We start from the raw sequence: 21156 nt of genomic DNA, 5'->3' as shown, positions 1-21156 counted from the left end.
AAGATACAGACAATCACTTGGACCCAAAGTACTGTAACTCCCACCATGCAGTCCCTCCATCCAACAGAATTGACACGGAGCACAACTTGTAGCATTAAAAGTGGTCACATGGTTCAAGGCCACATCTCTACCAATCACATGGTAAATTCAGGAATAAATAGACGGCTGGTTCTGGGCTCGGCCGGTCAAATGCTAGGAACTGAGCAACAAAACATTGATTGTCCTGTCTGACAACACAGAAGAATGAAAGGATTGTGTCACACTTTCTGGGTGTGGGCAGACAGAGCTGGGTGGCATAATCTGGATTCTATATGGGACAACTCCATCCCACTAGAGTCTCTTTCAGTGTTCTAAAAACCAAGAGGGCTTGTGTATGCATGTAAACAGTGCTGGGGGGCAGCTAAACATGGCTTGCACCAAGTTTTGGTTTGATAAAGAGGTTTAGAATTATGAAAGTAAACTTGTATGCATGGCAGATAACAGATAACAGATAACTAACTTCTTTTTGAAGGTTTTGTTGCAGATGTGATGCTGAGGTGATTCTGTCTCGTTGCTACACGCTCCCCCCGCGTCCTCGTAGAAACTCTTAATAAAGATGAGTTAAATAACGCTGCCAAATCACAGCTTCTTCTCTTGGTGGGTCCCTTCAGTCAGACGGGCCCCTTCTCAGCTTCCTGTTATACACACACAACTCAATGTCTGCCTCCTCAACTCAAATCTCATGCCCCCCCTGCAGGACAGAGATCAAAGCACGAGTGATTTACAGGAAGCTGTATCGTTTCCCAGCATCACTGACCCGGACACACACCCCCATGGCCCTCCTGGATGGCTAGTTGAGTGGCTAGCTCACCGAGGAGCTGTCTGCCTGACCAAATATGCAACATTAGCCTCCATTTTCTCTCAGAACAGACCATAAAGCTTGATTATGACAGTTCTAATATCATCTAGTAAGACATTTTTCCTCTTAAAGAAAAAGTTGAATACATGAGCACTACATGGCGCTCTTTCTCAGTTCAACACACTCACAGGGTCTTCTGCAGTGGGTAGTAGTCAGTATGGGGGACTTGAACCATCAACCCATACAGGGCCTAATTTTGAATACATTTATGTTGGGAACATCAGTAAATCTATTTTTCACTTCAAGTGCTGTGTCTGTTTTATCTGACATTATTTTGGTAACTTTGTGATCCTTTAAATGGAAAGTATCAGTGACATATGCTGAAATGCCTGCTGCCTTCTAGGCCTGATCAATCTTTAACTGTATTTCCAAAAGTCAAAAAAGAAAAGAAAAATGTCCATCTTAAGCTTCCCACGGCTCAAAATTTCATATTTCACAAAACAACATTCAAAACATATTCAACTTGAAATGATAGAAAACATAGAAGGGCAAAAATCTGGAACCAGTGGATGTTTGGAATTTGTTTTTGATAAATGAGTTTCTTTACAGCAATTTATATATTTTTCCCGATTGTCCATCATCCGATACTGATCCTCTACAGCTTCATGGCTTAAATATGCCCTCTACAGTGCAATAAAGTATTACATTCATATTATTGCACACTATACTGTGAAGAAAGAAGCATTAAAACATAGAATTGTCGAACAGCTACATAGTAAAAAGGCTTCATTTTGAAGTGTTAATGTGTATTTTTTTTATATATGTCAATCTCAGCATGTTTCTGAAAGGCTACTGTCCTTCTCCTTCACTCACCCTTCTTCCTGGCTCGCCAGAGGGTTCTGAGAGAGCTTGGAGAGGTTCTTGGCGTACTCCTCTTCTATCTTTATCCTGAGAGGGAAGCAGAGGGTTTCATTACCACACACCCTTTGGCAACATGACTGCTTCCCTGGCTGTTTCCTGTGTTGGGCAACACAGTGATAAGCACAGAAAGGGGAAACGGTTTGTTTTAATGACAAACTGTTCGGTTTTCATGGCAACTTGCAAAGTGTGAAAACAAGTAAAAGGGGAGATTTTACTACCTTTCTCGTATAAACTCTGCCATCTCTTTCTGCATTTGTTTCCCCTTCAGCTGTTTCTGCAGCAAAACCTCAAATCCTGTGACGCAGCCGTTGCCCTGTGGATCCTTCTTATCGGTCTACGAGATAAACACAGCAAGCACACAAGAACATCACACCTTGACCAAATCAACCGCTGTTGCATTTTGGGAGAGAAGACATGCAGCAACATCAGATAAAAGATGTGTTAGTGGGCACTCACACCATAAAAATAAAAAATGGGGCGAAAGCAGAGGCCATGTGGCTCTCTGCACACCAGCTGCTTACATGTATTATATTTAGGGTTTTAGTTAGATTTCAATTTAATTAGATACATTAAGTGCAGTTAAGTGCCATAGTCCATTGCTTTTACAGAAACCATTTTCTGAAATGCAATTACAACCTCAAACTAAACCACACATTAAACACACGTAAACATGTGCAACTTAACTTTCACAACTACAGTATCAACCTGAGACTGATCTGTATATTGGCCTGTAAGTAAATATTAGTCATACTCAACCTATTTTCATTCACATGTTTGATTACAATGTCACACATCTCCGTTACACTTCTTCTAGTAGATTGTTGATCAGCTGTTTCTCCATGAAGAGAAAGAAAATGGTGCGTAACAGTCAGCTGTTTCTGCGTGAACAGAGAGAGAAAATAGTGCGCAACAATCAGCTGTTTCTGCGTGAAGACAGAGAGAAAATAGTGTGCATCAATCAGCTGTTTCTGCGTGAACAGAGAGGGAAAATGAAGCCTAACAATCAGCCATTTCTGCGTGGCGAAAGAGAGAAACTGGTGCGCAGCAATCAGCTGTTTCTCCGTGAATAGAGAGAGAAAATAGTGCGCAAAAATCAGCTGTTTCGGCGTGAAGACAGAGAGAAAATAGTGCGCAGCAATCAGCTGTTTCTGGTTGAAGACAGAGAGAAAATAGTGCGCACCAATCAGCTGTTTCTGGGTGAAGACAGAGAGAAAATAGTGCGCACCAATCAGCTGTTTCTGGGTGAAGACAGAGAGGAAATAGTGCGCACCAATCAGCTGTTTCTGGGTGAAGACAGAGAGAAAATAGTGCGCAACAATCAGCTGTTTCTGCGTGAAGACAGAGAGAAAATAGTGAGCAACAATCAGCTGTTTCTCTGACGGGACGGTCAACAAGTCGGCTCTTCAGATCAGATGGTGGCACCACTACTGATTTGGGTAGTTGTGGGGTTTGGGGTTGGGGTGGAGGGGTTTTACTTCAGTCGGGTCACTTCTTAGAATGTATGAATAAGTTAGACCCAACGTTTTCTGGTGAGATGCAGAAGCACTGATGTCGTGCTAAGCTCGTTTGATTTTGGTGTAGACACACTGAACAGGGTTTGAACTGATTCCAAACTTGTGAGTCTTCCTGTTGTTTCCTCCAGTCTGTCTCTTCTCTGAGCCCCTTACGAGCTTTCTTCATTTTGGTCTTCATGGCATGTGTCGGTACACAATCTGTCCTGCCTGCACGATCCGTTCTACGCATGTGCAATTTGTTTGCGCACGCGCAGATGATAATCGTGAATTACTAGGATTTACCAGGGATTTACGGCACTGCACGATCTGTTCCACAGTAGCGGTCTGCTATTAACAACGCTAGTTTAGCTAACAGCTAACTGTTAGCTGAGACAGCATGTAAAGACCCTCAAATATAATATAATATAATATATATATACATATATATATATATGTGTGTGTAATGTAAGTGTTATATATAATAGTTGTTACGTCAGTTCTACTTGTGCTCATTTAAAATACAATACAATCACTCAATACTTGTCTTTATTATTACTGTAAAGTCTTAATTAGCTGGAGCCTGCAAAGAGAACGGGTAGCCCCCCCCCGGGAAGCTGACGCTAGTTTAGCTACCAGCTATTTTGGCAAACCGCTAGCTTACAGCTTGATTTAGCCTAAAATAACGTTACTCAAAACTAAACAGTGGGGAAAGCAGCTCCAGCTAAATTAAGACTTTAGAGTTATAATAAAGACAAATATTGAGTGACTGGATTTTAAATGAGCACAAGTAGAACTGCCGCAACAGCTGTTACATATTTAAACTGTTATTTTCATTCATCAATTAATTTTACATGCTGTCTCAGCTGGTGGTTAGCCAATTTAGTGGTTAGCTAAACTAACGTTAGCTTTCCGGTGGAGGTGAACAGACTTTTTTTTAACTGTCTATGTGAACAGATTGTGCAGTGTCGTAAATTAGCATTCATCATGATATCATATGCGGATGGGCAAACATCTTGCACATGCGCAGAACAGATTGTGCTGACAGAACGTATCGTGTGCCGACAGCATCTGTCGCCAGCAGAGTCAGCTCGGTGCACGACAGTAATAATCCTTCGTGCAGAAACACCGTCAGCGATACAACGTTGGTAACAGTAATTAAACAAAGCTTCGAGGAAAATCATTTTGCATCGAGGCGTTTTAGTAATCGAATAAGTAACTTGAGGAACTATTTCAGCCCTAATATATATATATATATATATATATATATATATAAATAATATTACCCTACAGCGCTGTCTGTCGGATTTCATTAAAGTCTATCCTGACTGTCAGCATGCAGCACAGGCAGCTTTAGATTAATATGGAGTCATGTTGAAAGATGAAGAGTCCTGAGTCGTTTTCCTTCATATTGACTCCAGATGTTCATTTAGTGATTTACTGGGGGGGGGTGCAGAAGAGTCAACCGAGGTAGAGTCAACTATAAAAATGATTTGTTAACTCTGTATGTAAAGGGGTGTGCACAACCATGACAAGGCACTGTCATAAGTATTCAGAAAAGGTAAAGGCCTCGCAACAGTTTAATGCTCCAAAAATAATTTAATATGGCAGAATGAGGCACACAACGATATTGCCCCAAACTGTCATAACTATGACATGACACTGTCATTTACATAAGGGAGTGTCAGTCTATGAAGGCTTATGAATGTTTTCATTAGGTGTGATTTGTTGGACAGAAAGCTTTATTTGTTGCTAAATTAACTGCTAACTGTTGCTCATTGTACCGTTATTAGCTGCTAGTTTGCTCTGTTAGCTGTAGGCCTACAACTGTGCTATTAGCTGACTCAGCAAACTCCTCCATCAGTTTAATGGTGATCCTGGTGCGCAGACTCTGGCCATGTTAACTGGGCCGTGTTCACTGGGAGGCCCCCCGTACTGAACATAATGAACATTCAGTATGATTAGCTACTGTAAACGGCAATCAATTCCTGCAATGTCCCTCTCTACCTTCCTGTGTTTAAAGGAAGCTAGGAAGAATTTCTATCTTATATTGTTTGCAGACATAAATATGACTGAATTTCCGCACTTAAACAGTGCTGGAGTAGTGCTCTGGCTTGTTTGTATTTCTTTAAACCAATCCCAACTATCCTGGGCGGAGCTTAGCCTCTGCAAAATAGATAGCAGAGATAGTGGAAGGGAAGAAACATCTGGTGCGTCAGGCTTTGACCCAGCAATGTACATCTGTTAAGCCAGACTAAACAATGCGTTCCAATTGCTGGTCTTAATCTAACCCACAGAAAAACTGCAACCAGTGTCATAGCAAATGTACAGCCTCGTAAATGCTGAGAATAATTTACCCAGAAGAAGTCACAGTAGCTCCATTCGTTTGGTTTCAGCAGCTGTTGCTCCAGCATACATGCAGGAGTCGGGAAAGTCACACAGTTAATCTGGGAGAGAGTGTGTGGAGGGGAGAGATAGAGATAGATAGATTGAGAGAGGGGGGGGAAATGAAGAGGGAGAGAAAGAGAAGGAGGGAAGAGAGAGAGAAGTTTAATGGGGCACTTTAAAGTAACTTTGCTTTGATACAGCACACACACACTCACACACACTCTTCAGCTTTGGTATTCAAGGTATTCTGCAGTCTGTTGCTTTGACAACACTCATCTTGGCAGCTCTGACAACACATTAAAGTAAGAAGACATTTCTATCGAGCCAGAATCGTTGATTCACTTCTCTCTATTCGGCCCATCCTTGGGGACACTTGATTCTTTCGACCACAACACTCTGAACTTCTACTTTGGTTCACAGAAATCAGCTAACTAGATTCCCAAAAGATTGCCTTTAATTATATTGGTGCTCAGATTCTTCAGCTGCCAATTCAATTGGTCATGACGAGGAAAGGAGGAAAGGAAGAAAGGAAGGAACCAAAAAAGTAAAGAATGGAAACACATCTGAAAAATCAAATGAATCAAAAGCAATATTTTCACAACAATACAGACAGTTTTAGTGAAGACTCCAATACAAACAAAAGGAGCTTTGTCTTCTCTCACATTCATTCCCATCAACCTCAGGAGGTAAACAGCCTGCAGCGAGGATGTACTTTTGTTATTCAATAGGTTTTAGTTCAAACACTAGAAAGCAAGCTTGTCTAATGGTAAAGCCACAGCAAATCAACAAACATGGTTCAGACTTTTTCAGAGCTAATATTCAGATTGAAATACAAAAGAAGAAAAACGCATAAAATTGAAATTCATCTTGGCTTAAGAAGCTATAATTAGTTTGAGGGTTGGATTCCTATTTATTCACTGCCGAGGTCCTGCTAGATGTCCATGTCTAGACCACACTCAATGATTTACTCCCAACATCTTACCGAGCTAAACTGCATTACACAAAAAACTTCTCCATGACTTTTTGCCTGGGACATGTCCTGTAACTTTAGCACCAATCTTAGAGCATTATAGCATGTATGTAGCTATAAATGTTATTTAAGGCTAGCAAATGAAAACACTTCAAGTTCTCACAGGAGTGAATGGATAGGAAACTCTGAAGAGGAAAATTCACTAATTTACATGTGTCACATAGTCAAGCTGTAGTTTGTATATTGTCCCAATGGGTTAAATATGTGTATTCATGTATGCTACACCAACATCTGATGCTGCAAACATCAAACTAAATTAGTCCCATGGCCAATCTGACTTGAATGAAAATGCATTTTCTCTTTCAAACTTGGGTGATAATGGGGGGTACTCAGGCTCTCCTCTGCTGGTATCAAATGTGTTCCTTCAGGGCTACTGTAGAGAGCCAGGGGGAGGTTCTGGTTAGGTAAGAGTTCCCGTTAGTTGTCCCACTCACCGTGAACGTGGTCTCCTTGTTGTGTTTCCTGGTGGGTGACGTTGATCCAGGGCTCTGGGGAGAGAAGAAGGACGCCCCGTCAAAATCTTGGTCCTCTGTTTCAGACATGACTGCTCCACATACACACCCTGTCACTTGTACACAGACAAACACAGTTGGTTTCTGGTGAAGGCTGTTACGTCTGTCTGGTTCTCTCTGCTGCTCTCTGAGTGTGTGTGTGTGAGCGGGGAGCATAGTTTTACAGAGCTTTCTCTTTATGTGCGAGAGTGGATGTATGCATGTGTGAGTTTTACCTCTTAAGCTTAGAACAGAGTCGTATTAAACCAACAAAATGAATGGAGGGGACAGATATAAAAACAAATAAGAAAAAACAAATGTTAATAAAATGTATACAGTTTATTATTATTTTCGAATGATGGGTGTGAGTGCACAAATGTAAGTAGCAGCAAAGGAGAGAATTGAGGAGACAGAGTGGATATGTTGTGGCTGGATCCTGTAAAACTGCACCCTGACTGCCTGGGATAGCAGATAGAGTAGGAGAGATTAATCCGCCTCTCCCTTAATGAGGATAGACCTAAAGAGAGAGATGTTAAATATGGAAGACTAAGTCATACATCATTATTATAATAAAATCCAGTCTGCACCACTCTATATTTTTGTTACGATGTTACTACTATATTACTAGAGGTCTTGTTTTTGGTCTTATGGCCAGCTGTTGCTATTGATTGTATTCCAAGAATGCAAAAAAATAGCTTTGAGTTACAGTTCTTTCTTGAATAAAGTGTCAATTTATTTACACACATTGATCTAGAAGTCATTAATAACAGGTAATTAAAAAATGTAGATCCCTCTCCATCCCATGCAAGGAACTGCTAGGGTTGGATGCGGTGCCACACAGGTAGCTGTGAAGGTCAGAGACCTGGGCAGCAGAGGCTGGCTCTGAGGACGTGGAACGTCCCCTCTCTGTGGGGAAAGGAGTCAAAACTTGTGCTCCTCTACCCTCACCCCTTCATCCATTCACTTTCCCCCCCTCATCCACTCATCCCTCATACTCTCTCCCCTTCCTACTTAGTTCAGTACATCCCTATAATTGGTCTATCCCTAGTTGCCTCCCAAGGTGTACAGGTTGTGGGGGGAGAATGAACACTGACTGTTGTCCGTGCAGATGCACTGAACACCAATTTGGAGTTCACGGAGACCCTGAATGGAGTCCAGGAGTCCCTTCTCTGGCTCTGGGATACCAATCCCTGCCCGTCCAAAGCTAGAGCTGGGTCTGGGTTCTCGGCAGTGAGTCAGACTTATTAAAGGTGGGAGGTTGGCCTCCGCCAGGGCTGTGCTTTGTCCCCAATCTTGTTTGTGATATTCATGGACTCATGGGTGGTTGATTAACGCATACTGTTGCATGTTGGGCGCTGCGGATGGGCTCCCGTAACAGGCGGGTGGGTGTGAGTGACCCAAGTATCTAAGGTGTGTGATACACTGTCAGGAGGACTCACAGCAAAAATGCATTCTTAATGACTTAACCTGTGTTTTTGATCAGATAATCCTATAATCAAAATCTCATAAGAAATTATTGTTTTTTGGCAAGATTAGATTAATTACAATATTTAATATAATGGGATGGCAAATAAAGGAAATCGGAGACAGGACTAATACTAAGACAATAGCTGGCAAATAAAGACAGAATGTTGATTAAAGTATACATGTAAGTCAAATGTATATAATATATAGTATTTAAGTAAAATGTAATGATATTCAATCAACTTAAACTTTAAGGTGCCATATTTTGCATTTTGGATTTTTCCATCTTTTAATGAGTTAAATAACTTTTTGTGTTAGTAAAAAACAACATTTGACCCAAAATGGAGATTTCTCTCGTGCCTAAAAATGGTAAGCCCACATTCCGGTTTGAAATACCTTAATTAGTGATGCCCAGTAGCTTGTTTAATTTGGTTAAATATATTTCAATGATGATTTCTTTAGGGGATTGTACCAGTGCTGCATCGGATGTTCTTCATTTTCGGCCAGATGTCCATCCCCTTCCTCTGTCTCTGTGTTGGCCTTCTAACCTCTGTCCCCTTCCTCTGTCTGTGATGGCCTTCTAACCTCTGTCCCCTTCCTCTGTCTCTGTCTCGGTGTTGGCGTTCTAACCTATGTCCCCTTCCTCTGTCTCTGTGATGGCTCTCTAACCTCCGTCCCCGTCCCCGTCCCCTGTTTCTGCGTTGGCGTTCTAACCTTCGTCCCCGTCCTCTGTCTGTGTGTTGGCGTTCTAACCTCTGTCCCCGTCCTCTGTTTCTTTGCGTTATAACCTGCGGCTGATTTCTGAAGACTATGGTTACCTAGTGCGCATGTTTCTGCAGGGTAAATCCAGACAGCTAGCTAGACTATCTGTCCAATCTGAGGACTATGGTTACCTGGTCCTCAGATCTCTGCAGGGTAAATCCAGACAGCTAGCTAGACTATCAGAGTTTTCTGTTGACGACTAAAACTACGTCTGAACGTACACATGTTCCACCAAAACAACTTCCTTGCTGAGACTATTTAGCAGAGGCATGGCGTGACTCCGTCCAGAGCTTAGCCCCGCCCATGATGATTGTGACTGGTTTAAAGAAATGCCAATAAAACAGAGAATGTTTTTCTCTGGCAATGCAAGGCTAGAATTTGGTTCTCCAATCACAAAGGAGTGGGCCAGCTGACCAATCATGACCTAGATATGGTTTAATGGAAACTTTACCTATTTTTAAAGCCAGAGTTTATTCTCATGCCACAAATGTCTCATACACTGTGGTGGGTGTGCAACATGTTGTACACAAAGAGGAATAACAATAGTCAAACAGGTTTACCTGTGGCTCTGTACTGCTCTTCCTAACCAGACTGCTGTGAGAATGGTCCACATGATGCAAGGGACTACCACCTAAGTGCAATCCATTTACTGAAGAAAAATAAGAGAAAGAGGGAGATGTCAAGACACAGAGAGAAATAAATTCAAGTAGTTATTTGGTGTCTATAGAGAAGACTGTAAACCTGTACTGATCCACAGACAATTCACATATATTGTTATAAGTCAGAGTCAAACCAATGCTAAAGTTTCCTAATAGGGAAAAAAAGATCTGGGGTTGGGTTACAATTTATGTAAATCCATGACTTACGTTGTCTGCAAAGTCCTTCCTAAAATCTTGCAAACTTACAAAATTGTCCTGCACCATTGAAACACACTGTATGTATTAGCTACTATGTGTTAGAGTGAGTGGGAAATGTCCAGTTATGCTAACTTACCAACTTTGCTGAGTGGGGGCCAACAAACAAACCTTAGCCTTCTGGCTCTTTCTATTTCTCTGCCTTTTTAATGGGCCAAAAGAAAGACAATGAGCCTTAGTTCTGCAGTTCAGGCTAAAGATAAAATGAGTCACAGGAAGTGTGTTTGGTGTGCATCTGCGGGTGCTTCGTGCTACTGTGGAATTTTCCGAGAATTCACAGCCCTGGGGCAACTGTAGGAAGTTGAAGTAATGGTATTTCAAATGGAGTGAGATAGATTTGCAGTACCTGTCGGAAGGGAGTTCTTGTGTCGAAGAGAGGTCTTGGGGGTCCCTGGTGCATTGCACGGCCTCTCCCATGTAGTTTCTGGTGAAAAGGGGGGGGGCAAATGACATTAGGAGAGCACTACCAGCTGTCATTTTGTTAGCAGTGTTGGAACTTTAGTTCCATTTGGGCAAGAAGAAGAGGAAGTGATTCCATCTGTTGGTGCAAACTTGGCTCTGGTTGAAGTCAGCAGTTAAACCAGTTTACAGTGTCTTACAGCACAGCTGCTGGGATCACTAGCCCAACTCTTCCAAGTGATATTCCTGTGTCAATTCCACTATGCATGCAGCATCTGAAAGCCACAGCACCTATAAGCAGTTCTATGAGCAGGACTGATGTGTTGATAAATCTGCAGGCTGTGAGAAGTGCCACGGTTATGCCCGGCCATTCACTCATTTACAACTTTATTAAGTCACCTGGAAATGACGGCAGGCTGCTGCAGTTTAACCATAAAGACCTTTAAATCAAGGTTCTTAGAAGACCCCTTAACTGATAGAGAGACAGAGCAGGGACCCCATACTACATATATTCTTTAAAATGAAGTTGCATATTAAACTCGGTGTAAGGCTGCATCAAGCCTTAATAAATGCCTTTTTTTGCATTAAATACTAAGCTACTAAAATACCCTAATAATTTTTGGCATGATTTTATAAACCCGATTTTAGTATAAACCATACATGTGGCACAGTGACTCCTCAGGATGTCTCTGTGGATCTTAGTGACTACCTTACCTATAGGCCAGTTAGCCTCTCATCAGTGGGGAGTTATATCTTCTAATAATATGTTTTATCATTTTAGGACTTTTTTAATTTTTGAAAAAAATTAACAATAATTTTACAGCCCCCCCCTGCATTGACTCAGAGGCCCCCTTAGGGGTCCCATAGCCCCTGTTGACTATCTCTGCTCTACACATATCAGACTGCTCAGGTATAACTCATCATTGTGCTTTTATCAAGCAAGGACCGTCATAGCCTGTTTTCTTACTCTGTTTTCACCAAAGGTCTTATCTTTGAAACACATTGCAGTGCAAATGCTGCTGTGTCACATCAATTAGAAGGGACAGTGTATGAGCCAAGATAAATCTCAAATTGTTACCAAAATAGCATCTATAAGATCACCAAATTATTTATGTTTCTATCGTTAACATAGTGACTGTATGGATCATTTTATTATTGTGACATGCGCACAAAAAGTCTGCCCAACCCAAATGGAATTACAAGACACCAATAAGGACCAAGAGACCAGAATACCAACCAAAATTAAACAAATAAACCTTGTCTTCTTTCACATTAGAGCTGGGCAGTATATCCATACTATATATAGCGTGAGACCAGATATTGTCTTAAATTTTGGATATTGTAATATCATAATACGGCATACAGTGGGGCTCGACAGTCTGGGCACCCCAGATAACTTTGTATTAATGTTCATAAATAAAACAAGAAAAGATGGAAAAATCGGACAGAATAGACATCCGTGTAATCTGTCACAAAAAGTTAGATTTTATTTTCATCATTTACACTTTTAAAATAGAAGAAAACAAAAAAAAGGCTTCTGCAAAAGTTTGGCCACCCTGCAGAGTTAATACCTTGTACCCCCCCAGCTTGGAACCTTCTTGTAGCCAGCCAAGAGTCTTTAATTCTTGTTTGAGGTATCTTCGACATTCTTCCTTCCAAATGTCTTCCAGTTCTTTAAGATTTCTGGGCTGTCTGTCATGCACTGCTCCTTTAAGATCTATCCATAGATTTTACATTATGTTGAGGTCAGGAGATTGTGAAGGCCTTGGCAAAACCTTCAGTTTACGCCTCTTGATGTAGTCCACCGTGGATTTTGAGGTATGTTTAGGATCATTATCCATTTGTAGAATCCATCCTCTCTTTAACTTCACTCGTGAAATGTTCCCTGTGCCACTGGCTGCAAAACAACCCCATGATTGATCCCCCCCCCCATGCTTAACGTTTGGACAGAAGTACTTTTCATTATTTCTGTGCCCTTTCTTCTCCAAACGTACCTTTGCTCATTGAGGTTCAAAAAGTTCTATTTTAACCCTCATCGGTCCACAGAACTTGTTTCTACAATGCATCAGGCTTTTTTCTTCTGATGACTCATACATGAAGACCATGTTTGTACAAGTATCTCTTTGTAGTGGAACTGTGTAGCCCAACTCCAGTGTCTGCAGGTCTTTCTAGATGGATTGAGAAGTCTAACGTGGGTCTGGACTTGCTTTTCTCCCAATCCTGCGAGTGGTTCTGATGTTGTTCTTGGTCTTCCAGATCTTTAACTTCCACTGTTCCTTATGACAGCCATTTCTTAATTCCATTCCCAACAGAGGATACTGGCATCTGAAAACGCTTTGCTATCTTCTTCTAGCCTTCTCCTGCTTTGTGAGCGTCAACTATTTTCAGTTTCAGTTTCCTAGAAAACTGCTTAGAAGAATCCATGGGGGTTATTGTTGGGGGGGGGTCAGATGAGTCTGGGCTTTTAAAACCGTAAGATTGACATCACCGGGTCTTTCCAGACGATGATTGAGAACAATCCATGACGCGGTCAGGTCTCAGCTTTCCATGCTTGAAACTCTGCAGGGTGCCCAAACTTTTGCAGATGCCATTTTTTTGTTTTATGTTATTTTGAAATTGTAAATGATGGAAAAAAAAATTATAGTTTGTGAAATTATATGAATGTCTAATGTGTCATTTGATGCTTTTTGGAGATTTTTCCATCTTTTCTTGGCTTCTTTAAGCACATTAATACACATTTTTACCTGGGGTGCCCAAACTTAGTAGTGCTCACTGTTCACCAGTGGTAAACCATCAATAATGATGGTTTCTGCTTCTGGTTCAGTGTCGGGGGTGTTGACAAGAGACTCATGGATGGCAGCCAGCTGAGATTTCTGTCCACCGTGGAGCTTCTCACCATCACTCAAGGCAGCAGGGAATGGCTAATTTTCATGTCTAAAGAACTCCTTCAGATCACACTCTCTGCTCTGGCATGAGATAAACAGTTTGGAGAAGAGCTGGCAATCCTCCTTCAGCACCTTTTTCTTCAAAGAATTGACAGAAGCACGTTCCTGATGGACGAAGTTCATGCAGTTCTTCTTGATTGGCTCATAAAGTTTGGATTCTTCTTCTTCAAGTCACCTTTACCTTCAGCACACACTGGATCGGTTTGCAGCCGAGTGTGAAGCGGCTGGGATGAGGATCAGCACCTCTAAATCTGAGGCCATGGTTCTCAGCAGGAAACCGATGGAGTGCTTTCTCCGGGTAGGGAGTGAGTCCTTACCTCAAGTGAAGTAGTTTAAGTACCTTGGGGTCTTGTTCGCGAGTGAGGGGACCATGGAGCGTGAGATTGGTCGGAGAATCGGAGCAGCCGGTGCGGTATTACATTCTGTTTATTGCACCGTTGTGACGAAAAGAGAGCTGAGCCAGAAGGCAAAGCTCTCGTTCTACCGGACAATTTTCGTTTCTACCCTCACCTATGGTCATGAAGGCTGGGTCATGACCGAAAGATTGAGATCCAGGGTACAAGCGGCTGAAATGAGTTTCCTCAGGAGGGTGGCTGGCGTCTCCCTTAGAGATAGGGTGAGACGCTCAGTCATCCGAGAGGAGCTCGGAGTAGAGCCGCTACTCCTTCGCGTCGAAAGGAGCCAGTTGAGGTGGTTCGGGCATCTGGTAAGGATGCCTCCTGGGCGCCTCCCTAGGGAGGTGTTCGAGGCACGTCCAGCTGGGAGGAGGCCTCGGGGAAGACCCAGGACTAGGTGGAGAGATTCTATCTCCAACCTGGCCTGGGAACGCCTCTGGATCCCCCAGTCGGAGCTGGTTGATGTGGCTCGGTAAAGGGAAGTTTGGGATCCCCTACTGGAGCTGCTTCCCCCGGCGACCAGATACCGGATAAGCGGATGAAGATGGATGGATGGGATAAGGTCCTCTCCAAAACAATATAAGGACTTTAACTATTGATATTTTTGATGTTGAATATGGTCTCATTGTAATTCTTGACCATCACAACATTGGGGAGAATTTTGCCTCTTGTGATTTATCTTGTACGGTTCAAGAGATATGATGGAAAATTCATAATTAGGTTATGGCAGAATCCAAAATGTCCGCAACAGCTGTTTAGAGGCCTTCATTTATGTTGTGTGTGGTATTATTGTAATCATTGGACATCAAACATAGGGGTAGACATCATTCTTTATGCAGTTGAATGTTTTGTTCAAGAGATTTCATGCAAATATACATAATTTGTCTATGGCAAGACTCTTTGCCACTCATGACTTTTTCCAAGACAAGCCCGGGCCCCGGAGTGTTCAATTCTTCCTCAATTTATGTTGTGATAGGTAATGGAAAAAGATTGGTGAATAAGCACTTAACTGTAAAATTAGCAAATTTAGCATCCATTCCTCGTCAGCTACAGCCTGTCTCAAAAAATGAAAACACACCAACACTAGCTTTACTAAACGTCAGGTCTTTGGCAGGAAAATCATTTTTAATCAATGATTTTATTATTAATCATAAGATAGATTTCATGTTTTTAACTGAAACCTGGTTAGACCATAATAACAGTGCTGCTGTTCTTATTGAATCAGCTCCCCCTAACTTCAGTTTTATGAGCAAAAATAGAGTGAATAAGAAAGAAGGTGGAGTCGCCATTTTGTTTAATGAGTCATTCCACTGTACGCAAATACGTTATGGAAATTTTGCTTCTTTTGAATATGTTGCTGTTCAGCTAAGATCTTCCCCTTAAGCGATATTTCTAAACATCTACAGGCCACCTAAATATTGTGCAACATTCCTTGATGACTTCAGTGAACTGCTGTCTATAATCTGCATTAACTTTGATTGTCTAATCATTGCGGGTGATTTTCACATTCATGTTGACAACCCCCAGGACAAGGGGACCAAAGAACTGTGTTGTGTTTTTGAGAACTATGGACTGACTCAGCATGTGACGGAGCCCACGCACAATAAGGGGCACACTCTGGACCTGATAGTCTCCAAGGGTCTGAACAGGTTGTGGTGACTGACGTTGCTCTCTCTGATCATTCCTGTTTTCTTCAGCGGCACTATCTCTGTGCCCAAAAGTGTCCAAACAAATATAATCAGAAAACGGTATATCACTGAAAACACCAGTGAAACATTTATACAGCTTTTCTCCTCCACACCAGCCCTCTCTAGGCTCTCTGGGCTATCAGTGACTGAGCTTGTAGACAATTTCAACTGTAAAATTACAAATGTCATTGATGCCATTGCATCACTAAGGTCAAAGTTGTCTCTGGTAAGAAAAGATCTCCGTCCAGCTCCAAGCTGAACGAAGGTGGCCTAAAACAAATCTCCTGGTACATTATAATACCTATAAAGAGAGACTTCGCATTTATAATTTGGAACTGAGGAATGCAAGAAGGTCCTTCATCTCTGAGAACAGTCAGTGCCTCCATATCAAGTCCAGGATATGTGTTGTCACTGTGTTCAAGCAAAACTAGTTCCAATATGACAGAATTTCATACAATCAACCATTAAAACCTGGAGGACATTATGCCACATCTAAAAACCTCCTCCTGTTGCCTTGATATTCCACCAACGGGAGTTTTCAAAAATGTTTCCAATTGTTTAACTTCTGATCTTCTACAGATTGTGAACACATCTCTTCTTTCAGGTATCTTTCCACAGGCCCTGAAAACTGCAGTAATTAAGCTACTCTTAAAAAAGAACAACCTAGACAAGTCACTAATGAGCAACTATAGGCCAATATCAAACCTTCCGTTTTTAAGTAAAATCATAGAAAAAGCAGTTTTTCAAAAACTCAACCATTTCTTGTCACTAAGCAACAGTTTTGATAGCTTTCAATCGTGTTTCTGACCACACCACTGCACTGAGACGGCTCTTGTCAAAGTCTTTAATGACATCCACCTTAACACAGATAATGGCAAAATTTCAGTCTTAGTATTACTTGATCTCAGTGCTGCATTTGACACGGTCAACCAAGACATATTACTAGACCGATTGGAAAACTGGGTTGGCCTTTCTGGCTTAGTACTAAACTGGTTTGAATCCTACTTAAAGAATACGGATTATTTTGTGTCAATAGGTAATTATACATCTGAGCGTACGAATATGACGTGCGGAGTTCTGCAAGGCTCTATTCTGGGGCCTCTTCTGTTTAACATTTCCATGCTTCCACTGGCCCAGATTATGGAAAACAACAAAATAAGTTACCAAAGTTACGCGGACGACACACAAATTTACATAACCTTATCGCCAGGGGACTATAGTCCAATTTCAAAAACTGACTAAGTGCATTGAACAAATTAACAACTGGATGTGCCAGAACTTTCTGAAATTAAATGAAGGAAAACTGGAGGTGGTTGTTTTTGGAGCAAAAGAGGAACGATTAAAAGTCTGCGCTCAGCTTCAAACAATAATGTTAAAAACAACAGACAAAGCCAGAAATCTTTGTGTAGTCATGGACTCAGACCTGAATTTTAACAGCCACATTAAGACAATTACAAAGTCAGCCTATTATCACCTTAAGAACATTTCAAGGGTTAAAGGACTTATGTGTCAACAGGATTTGGAAAAACTTGTCCATGCTTTCATATTCAGTAGACTTGACTACTGTAACGGGGTCTTTACAGGTCTCCCATAAAAAAAAAAAATCAGACAGCTACAGCAGATTCAAAACGCTGCTGCTCGGGTCCTCACTAAGACCAAGAGACTGGATCACATCATTCCAGTTCTGAAGTCTTTACACTGGCTTCCTGTACCTCAAAGAATTGATTTCAAAGTACTTTAGCTAGTTTATAAAATCACTAAACGGTTTAGGACCAAAATACATTTCTGATCTGCTACTACACTATGACCCCCCCAGACCTCTCAGGTCATCTGGGACAGGTCTACTCTCTGTCCCCAGAGGCAGAACTAAACAGGGGGAAGCAGCGTTCAGTTTCTCATATCTGGAACAAACTCCCAGAAAACTGCAGGTCCGCTGCTACTCTTGGTTCTTTTAAATCAAGGTTGAAGACCTTTCTTTTTGATGTTGCCTTTCTTTAAATGATGATATTCATTTCTTTAATGTTTAATTTCTTATACTGCACTGTAACTTTTAGTCTTATTTTATTTTGAACTGTTTGTTCTTGTGTTTTATCTGCTTTTATTTTAACAGTTTTTTTTTTAACGGATTATGTGTAAAGCACTTTGAATTGCCCTGTTGCTGAAATGTGCTTTAAAAATAAAGCTGCCTTGCCTATGGCAGGAAATAAGAAATGGCCGCCGCGCCTGCCATGAAGTTTTTTTGCGATGGCTAACGTACTTTTTTGAAAGAGCACTACCCATTGAGTAATTGTACCAATTTTGCTGCTTGTATCCACATGTAGAACGATTAGCCTAAAAAATGGCAATCATCTGCTACACTAGTTACACCTGTTAGCTAGGTTACACCTGTTACCTAGGTTACACCTGTTAGCTAGGTTACACCTGGCCGTTGATTCGATATAATGGCGATTGTTGAACGCCCTTGCTCAATAAGATAATGTAATTAATAGTGGGTTTGTTGTTATTATTTACTAGCATATGTGATTTTTATGCATGGTGTATGATAGCCTTTACAAAGTTATTTATTTCTTTTATTACCACACACACTAAATTCGTATCTTGCTACTCGGTCAGAGTCTTATTAACCTGGAGTCCCAGTCTCTGTCACAATAAATAAGCTTTACAGCCATGTTAAATGTGTCTAATGGCATTTAAAGAGGCTTTTTTTCCACTTCCACTGTAGTTTCTCAGCGTGCTCTCTAGAAACATCTGTCTGGTCAAGGTAGCTTTGTCATTTGCAAGGCTACTTTTATACTTTAAGCAAGTTTCCAATCCTCTACTTTGTTACATTTACTTGAGTAAAGATGTTAAATCAGTACTTCTACTAGGGTATTTAAAAAAAAATATATTATTTATACATATATATATATATATATATATATATATATATATATATATATATATATATATATAAGTTTGACGTACTGTGCGTTCAGAGATGCTCTTCTGCCCACCTTGGTTGTAACGGGTGGTTATTTGAGTCACTGTTGCCGTATATATATGTGTGTACTTCGACTTGAGTACTGGAAGTGAGTACTTTTGCCATCTCTGGCATTTACTCACTGGCCCTAAATGCCTCAATTACTCTCTGTTAGCTTGTCGTCCTGAAATTAACACTGGGAGAAATATGGGCTATTAATGCGGAAAAATACGGCATGATCTACTTACCTCGAGGACATTGCTATTTTGACTGTCTGTCTTTAAAAACAAATTATTCATAGCACATTAGACAATTTGCCAGATTGAAAGCCAGGAAACTCAATTGAAAGGACACATTAAGTTTTATCAAAATAATTGTTACAGTCAGATAAAACATGTTTTAGTGACTTAAGGCATGAGGTGGGATATTTACTTATGTTTGACACCTGAGTGGAACAGGTTAAGTTTCTAGGCAACTGGCTCTTGAAATGCAGGATCATTTTCGATTTTATAGGGTTAGGGTTAGATGACTGATCAGACGTGGAGCCTGTCCGAATCATAGTTCTGGACACAGTGATACATAGCTGCAGCTGGATGGATTCTTGTCACAGACCAGCTAGAGTCTAAAAAGTTGTCAATTACTCTAAATTTCCTCAATAGTCTATTTTTTGGAATCAAAACCCAATTTACTCTCTTTGCCATTGGCGGAATAGTTAATCATCCCTTTTTTATGGCTGTCATGGATCCTCAGCCAGTCCTAACCACTTTTCTATTCTGCATACCTCACTGGTTCAGAGTCCCCGGAGAGTTGGATCATCTCAGTAGCTGACATCGGACAACACTGCTGCAGTGTAGCAGATGTGTAAAAGTGAATGTATGAATGAAAACAGTCAACAGCAGGTCTAAAAGGCATTAACTGAATGTTCACAAGCCATGCCACCAGTGATGCGAGATTTCCCTGATTCTGAGCTGGGAGAAGAAGAAATGGCCTAGTTAGCTTCGACACTGCTATGTTTTATTCATAACCATATGACACCATATGGCCTTGATAAATTAATTACCTCCTGTATCTGGGTTTTATCAGTCAAAACAGCCCATTCACACTCACAAATAGAAAAGAGAGTGCTCAGCGGGAACTCCTCTCAAGGCAATCAAAACACATAAAGAAAAAGAAAAAGATACACTGTAGCTGTCGTGGAAAAACGTTTCCAGTTGCCTAAGACTATGATAAGCCTCTGAGTTTGAGTAACAGCTGAGCAGACATTGGCATTGAGACACAATGTTAACTCCCTCGCCAGCCAAGAACAGACACATTTAGTTAAGAATAAGGACCATCATTTAGTGTCTAAACTAAACAATGTTCACACAAATTAATCCAGAACAACCAGGTTCTGTGAAAACATAGGTGTTTGGTGAGCAAAAAAAGAAAAACCAACTCTGTGGTCTGGGAAACGTGAAGGTTAACCCTGAGGCCCCTCTTTTAGTCTGATCCAATAACTCTTTCTGTGAGATAAAGGACACTAAAAGATTATACCCTGGACACTATCCAATATATCAATGATTAATGAGTAAACGTGTTAAATAATCGTGATTTCAATATTGACCAAAATAATCATTATTATTTTTCCATAATCGAGCAGCCCTAGTGTAATCTACAGGGCGGAAGTTTTTTCTTATAGTTTATTATGATCTGACTTCATTCAAAAATCCCTGTAAACCAAAGGGCTGATCTGTGTGCTGTGGATCTACGTATATATATGTTGAGCAGCCCAGTAGCCAGGGAGGGTGACGGCTGCTACAAACGACAGGAGCGTGTCCCGTTACCCAACACGAAGAAACGGAGAAAAAAAAACAGCACTGACACAAGGACATGCAGCCCTTACCCACGCACACTGCTCTGTTACTATGGCGACGCAGAAACACAAACACACTCGCAGGACTGTACCTAATCTCACTAATCTTTAGAGAAACAAAAGGGTTCAGCAAAAAATAGCAGAGATGAAATAAATAGCAATAGTTTGAGGGAAACTGTTATCAGATGGGTTAGTTAACAAACAGTTGCGGGGGGGCTGTACCACAGTGAGTGTGTGTTGGGGCTGAGCACTCTCTCACATTTAGTCACCATGCAGCCAAGACACAAAAGAAGTGGTGGAGGGTGCACGAGCCAGGATGCACATGCTAAAGAAAGTTATGAAAAACTACTCATTTTCACATCAAACTGTTAAGAGAGTTTTAGTCTTAAAAATTGAAATATCCATCACTGAAGTAGAAAACAAAAAATAGAAGAGAAGAGAAGAGAAGAGAAGAGAAGAGACCTGTTGATGCTGCTGCTTATCTGGGTACTGATTTTAATATTTGTATCCTGCTACTTTAATTGGAGAATGCTTTATGTGTCCGTATTTGACAGATCAGCATACACTTAATATGCACATGCCAATATCAAGATAACCAAAAATATGGTATTTTGTGTTGT

The 21156-nt window shown here is 41.0% G+C and overlaps 1 protein-coding gene across 1 annotated transcript in view; it reads right to left on the bottom strand.

The window, feature by feature from the left end:
• Nucleotides 1-21156, bottom strand: part of LOC117936602 (growth arrest-specific protein 7-like) — a 58968-nt gene that overhangs the window by 14402 nt on the left and 23410 nt on the right. Inside the window, exons 4-9 of the mRNA XM_034859827.1 lie at nucleotides 10645-10722; nucleotides 9945-10033; nucleotides 7102-7155; nucleotides 5607-5696; nucleotides 1978-2093; nucleotides 1712-1786 (exon numbers count right to left, since the gene is read on the bottom strand). Of these exons, the coding sequence (XP_034715718.1) occupies nucleotides 1712-1786; nucleotides 1978-2093; nucleotides 5607-5696; nucleotides 7102-7155; nucleotides 9945-10033; nucleotides 10645-10722 (502 nt within the window). The remainder of the gene's footprint in view (nucleotides 1-1711; nucleotides 1787-1977; nucleotides 2094-5606; nucleotides 5697-7101; nucleotides 7156-9944; nucleotides 10034-10644; nucleotides 10723-21156) is intronic.

Source organism: Etheostoma cragini, chromosome 21 (genome assembly GCF_013103735.1).
Source record: "Etheostoma cragini isolate CJK2018 chromosome 21, CSU_Ecrag_1.0, whole genome shotgun sequence".
NCBI lineage: Eukaryota > Metazoa > Chordata > Actinopteri > Perciformes > Percidae > Etheostoma > Etheostoma cragini.
The sequence above is the reverse complement of the archived record's forward strand: the minus strand, read 5'-3'. Positions and strand labels throughout refer to the sequence as shown.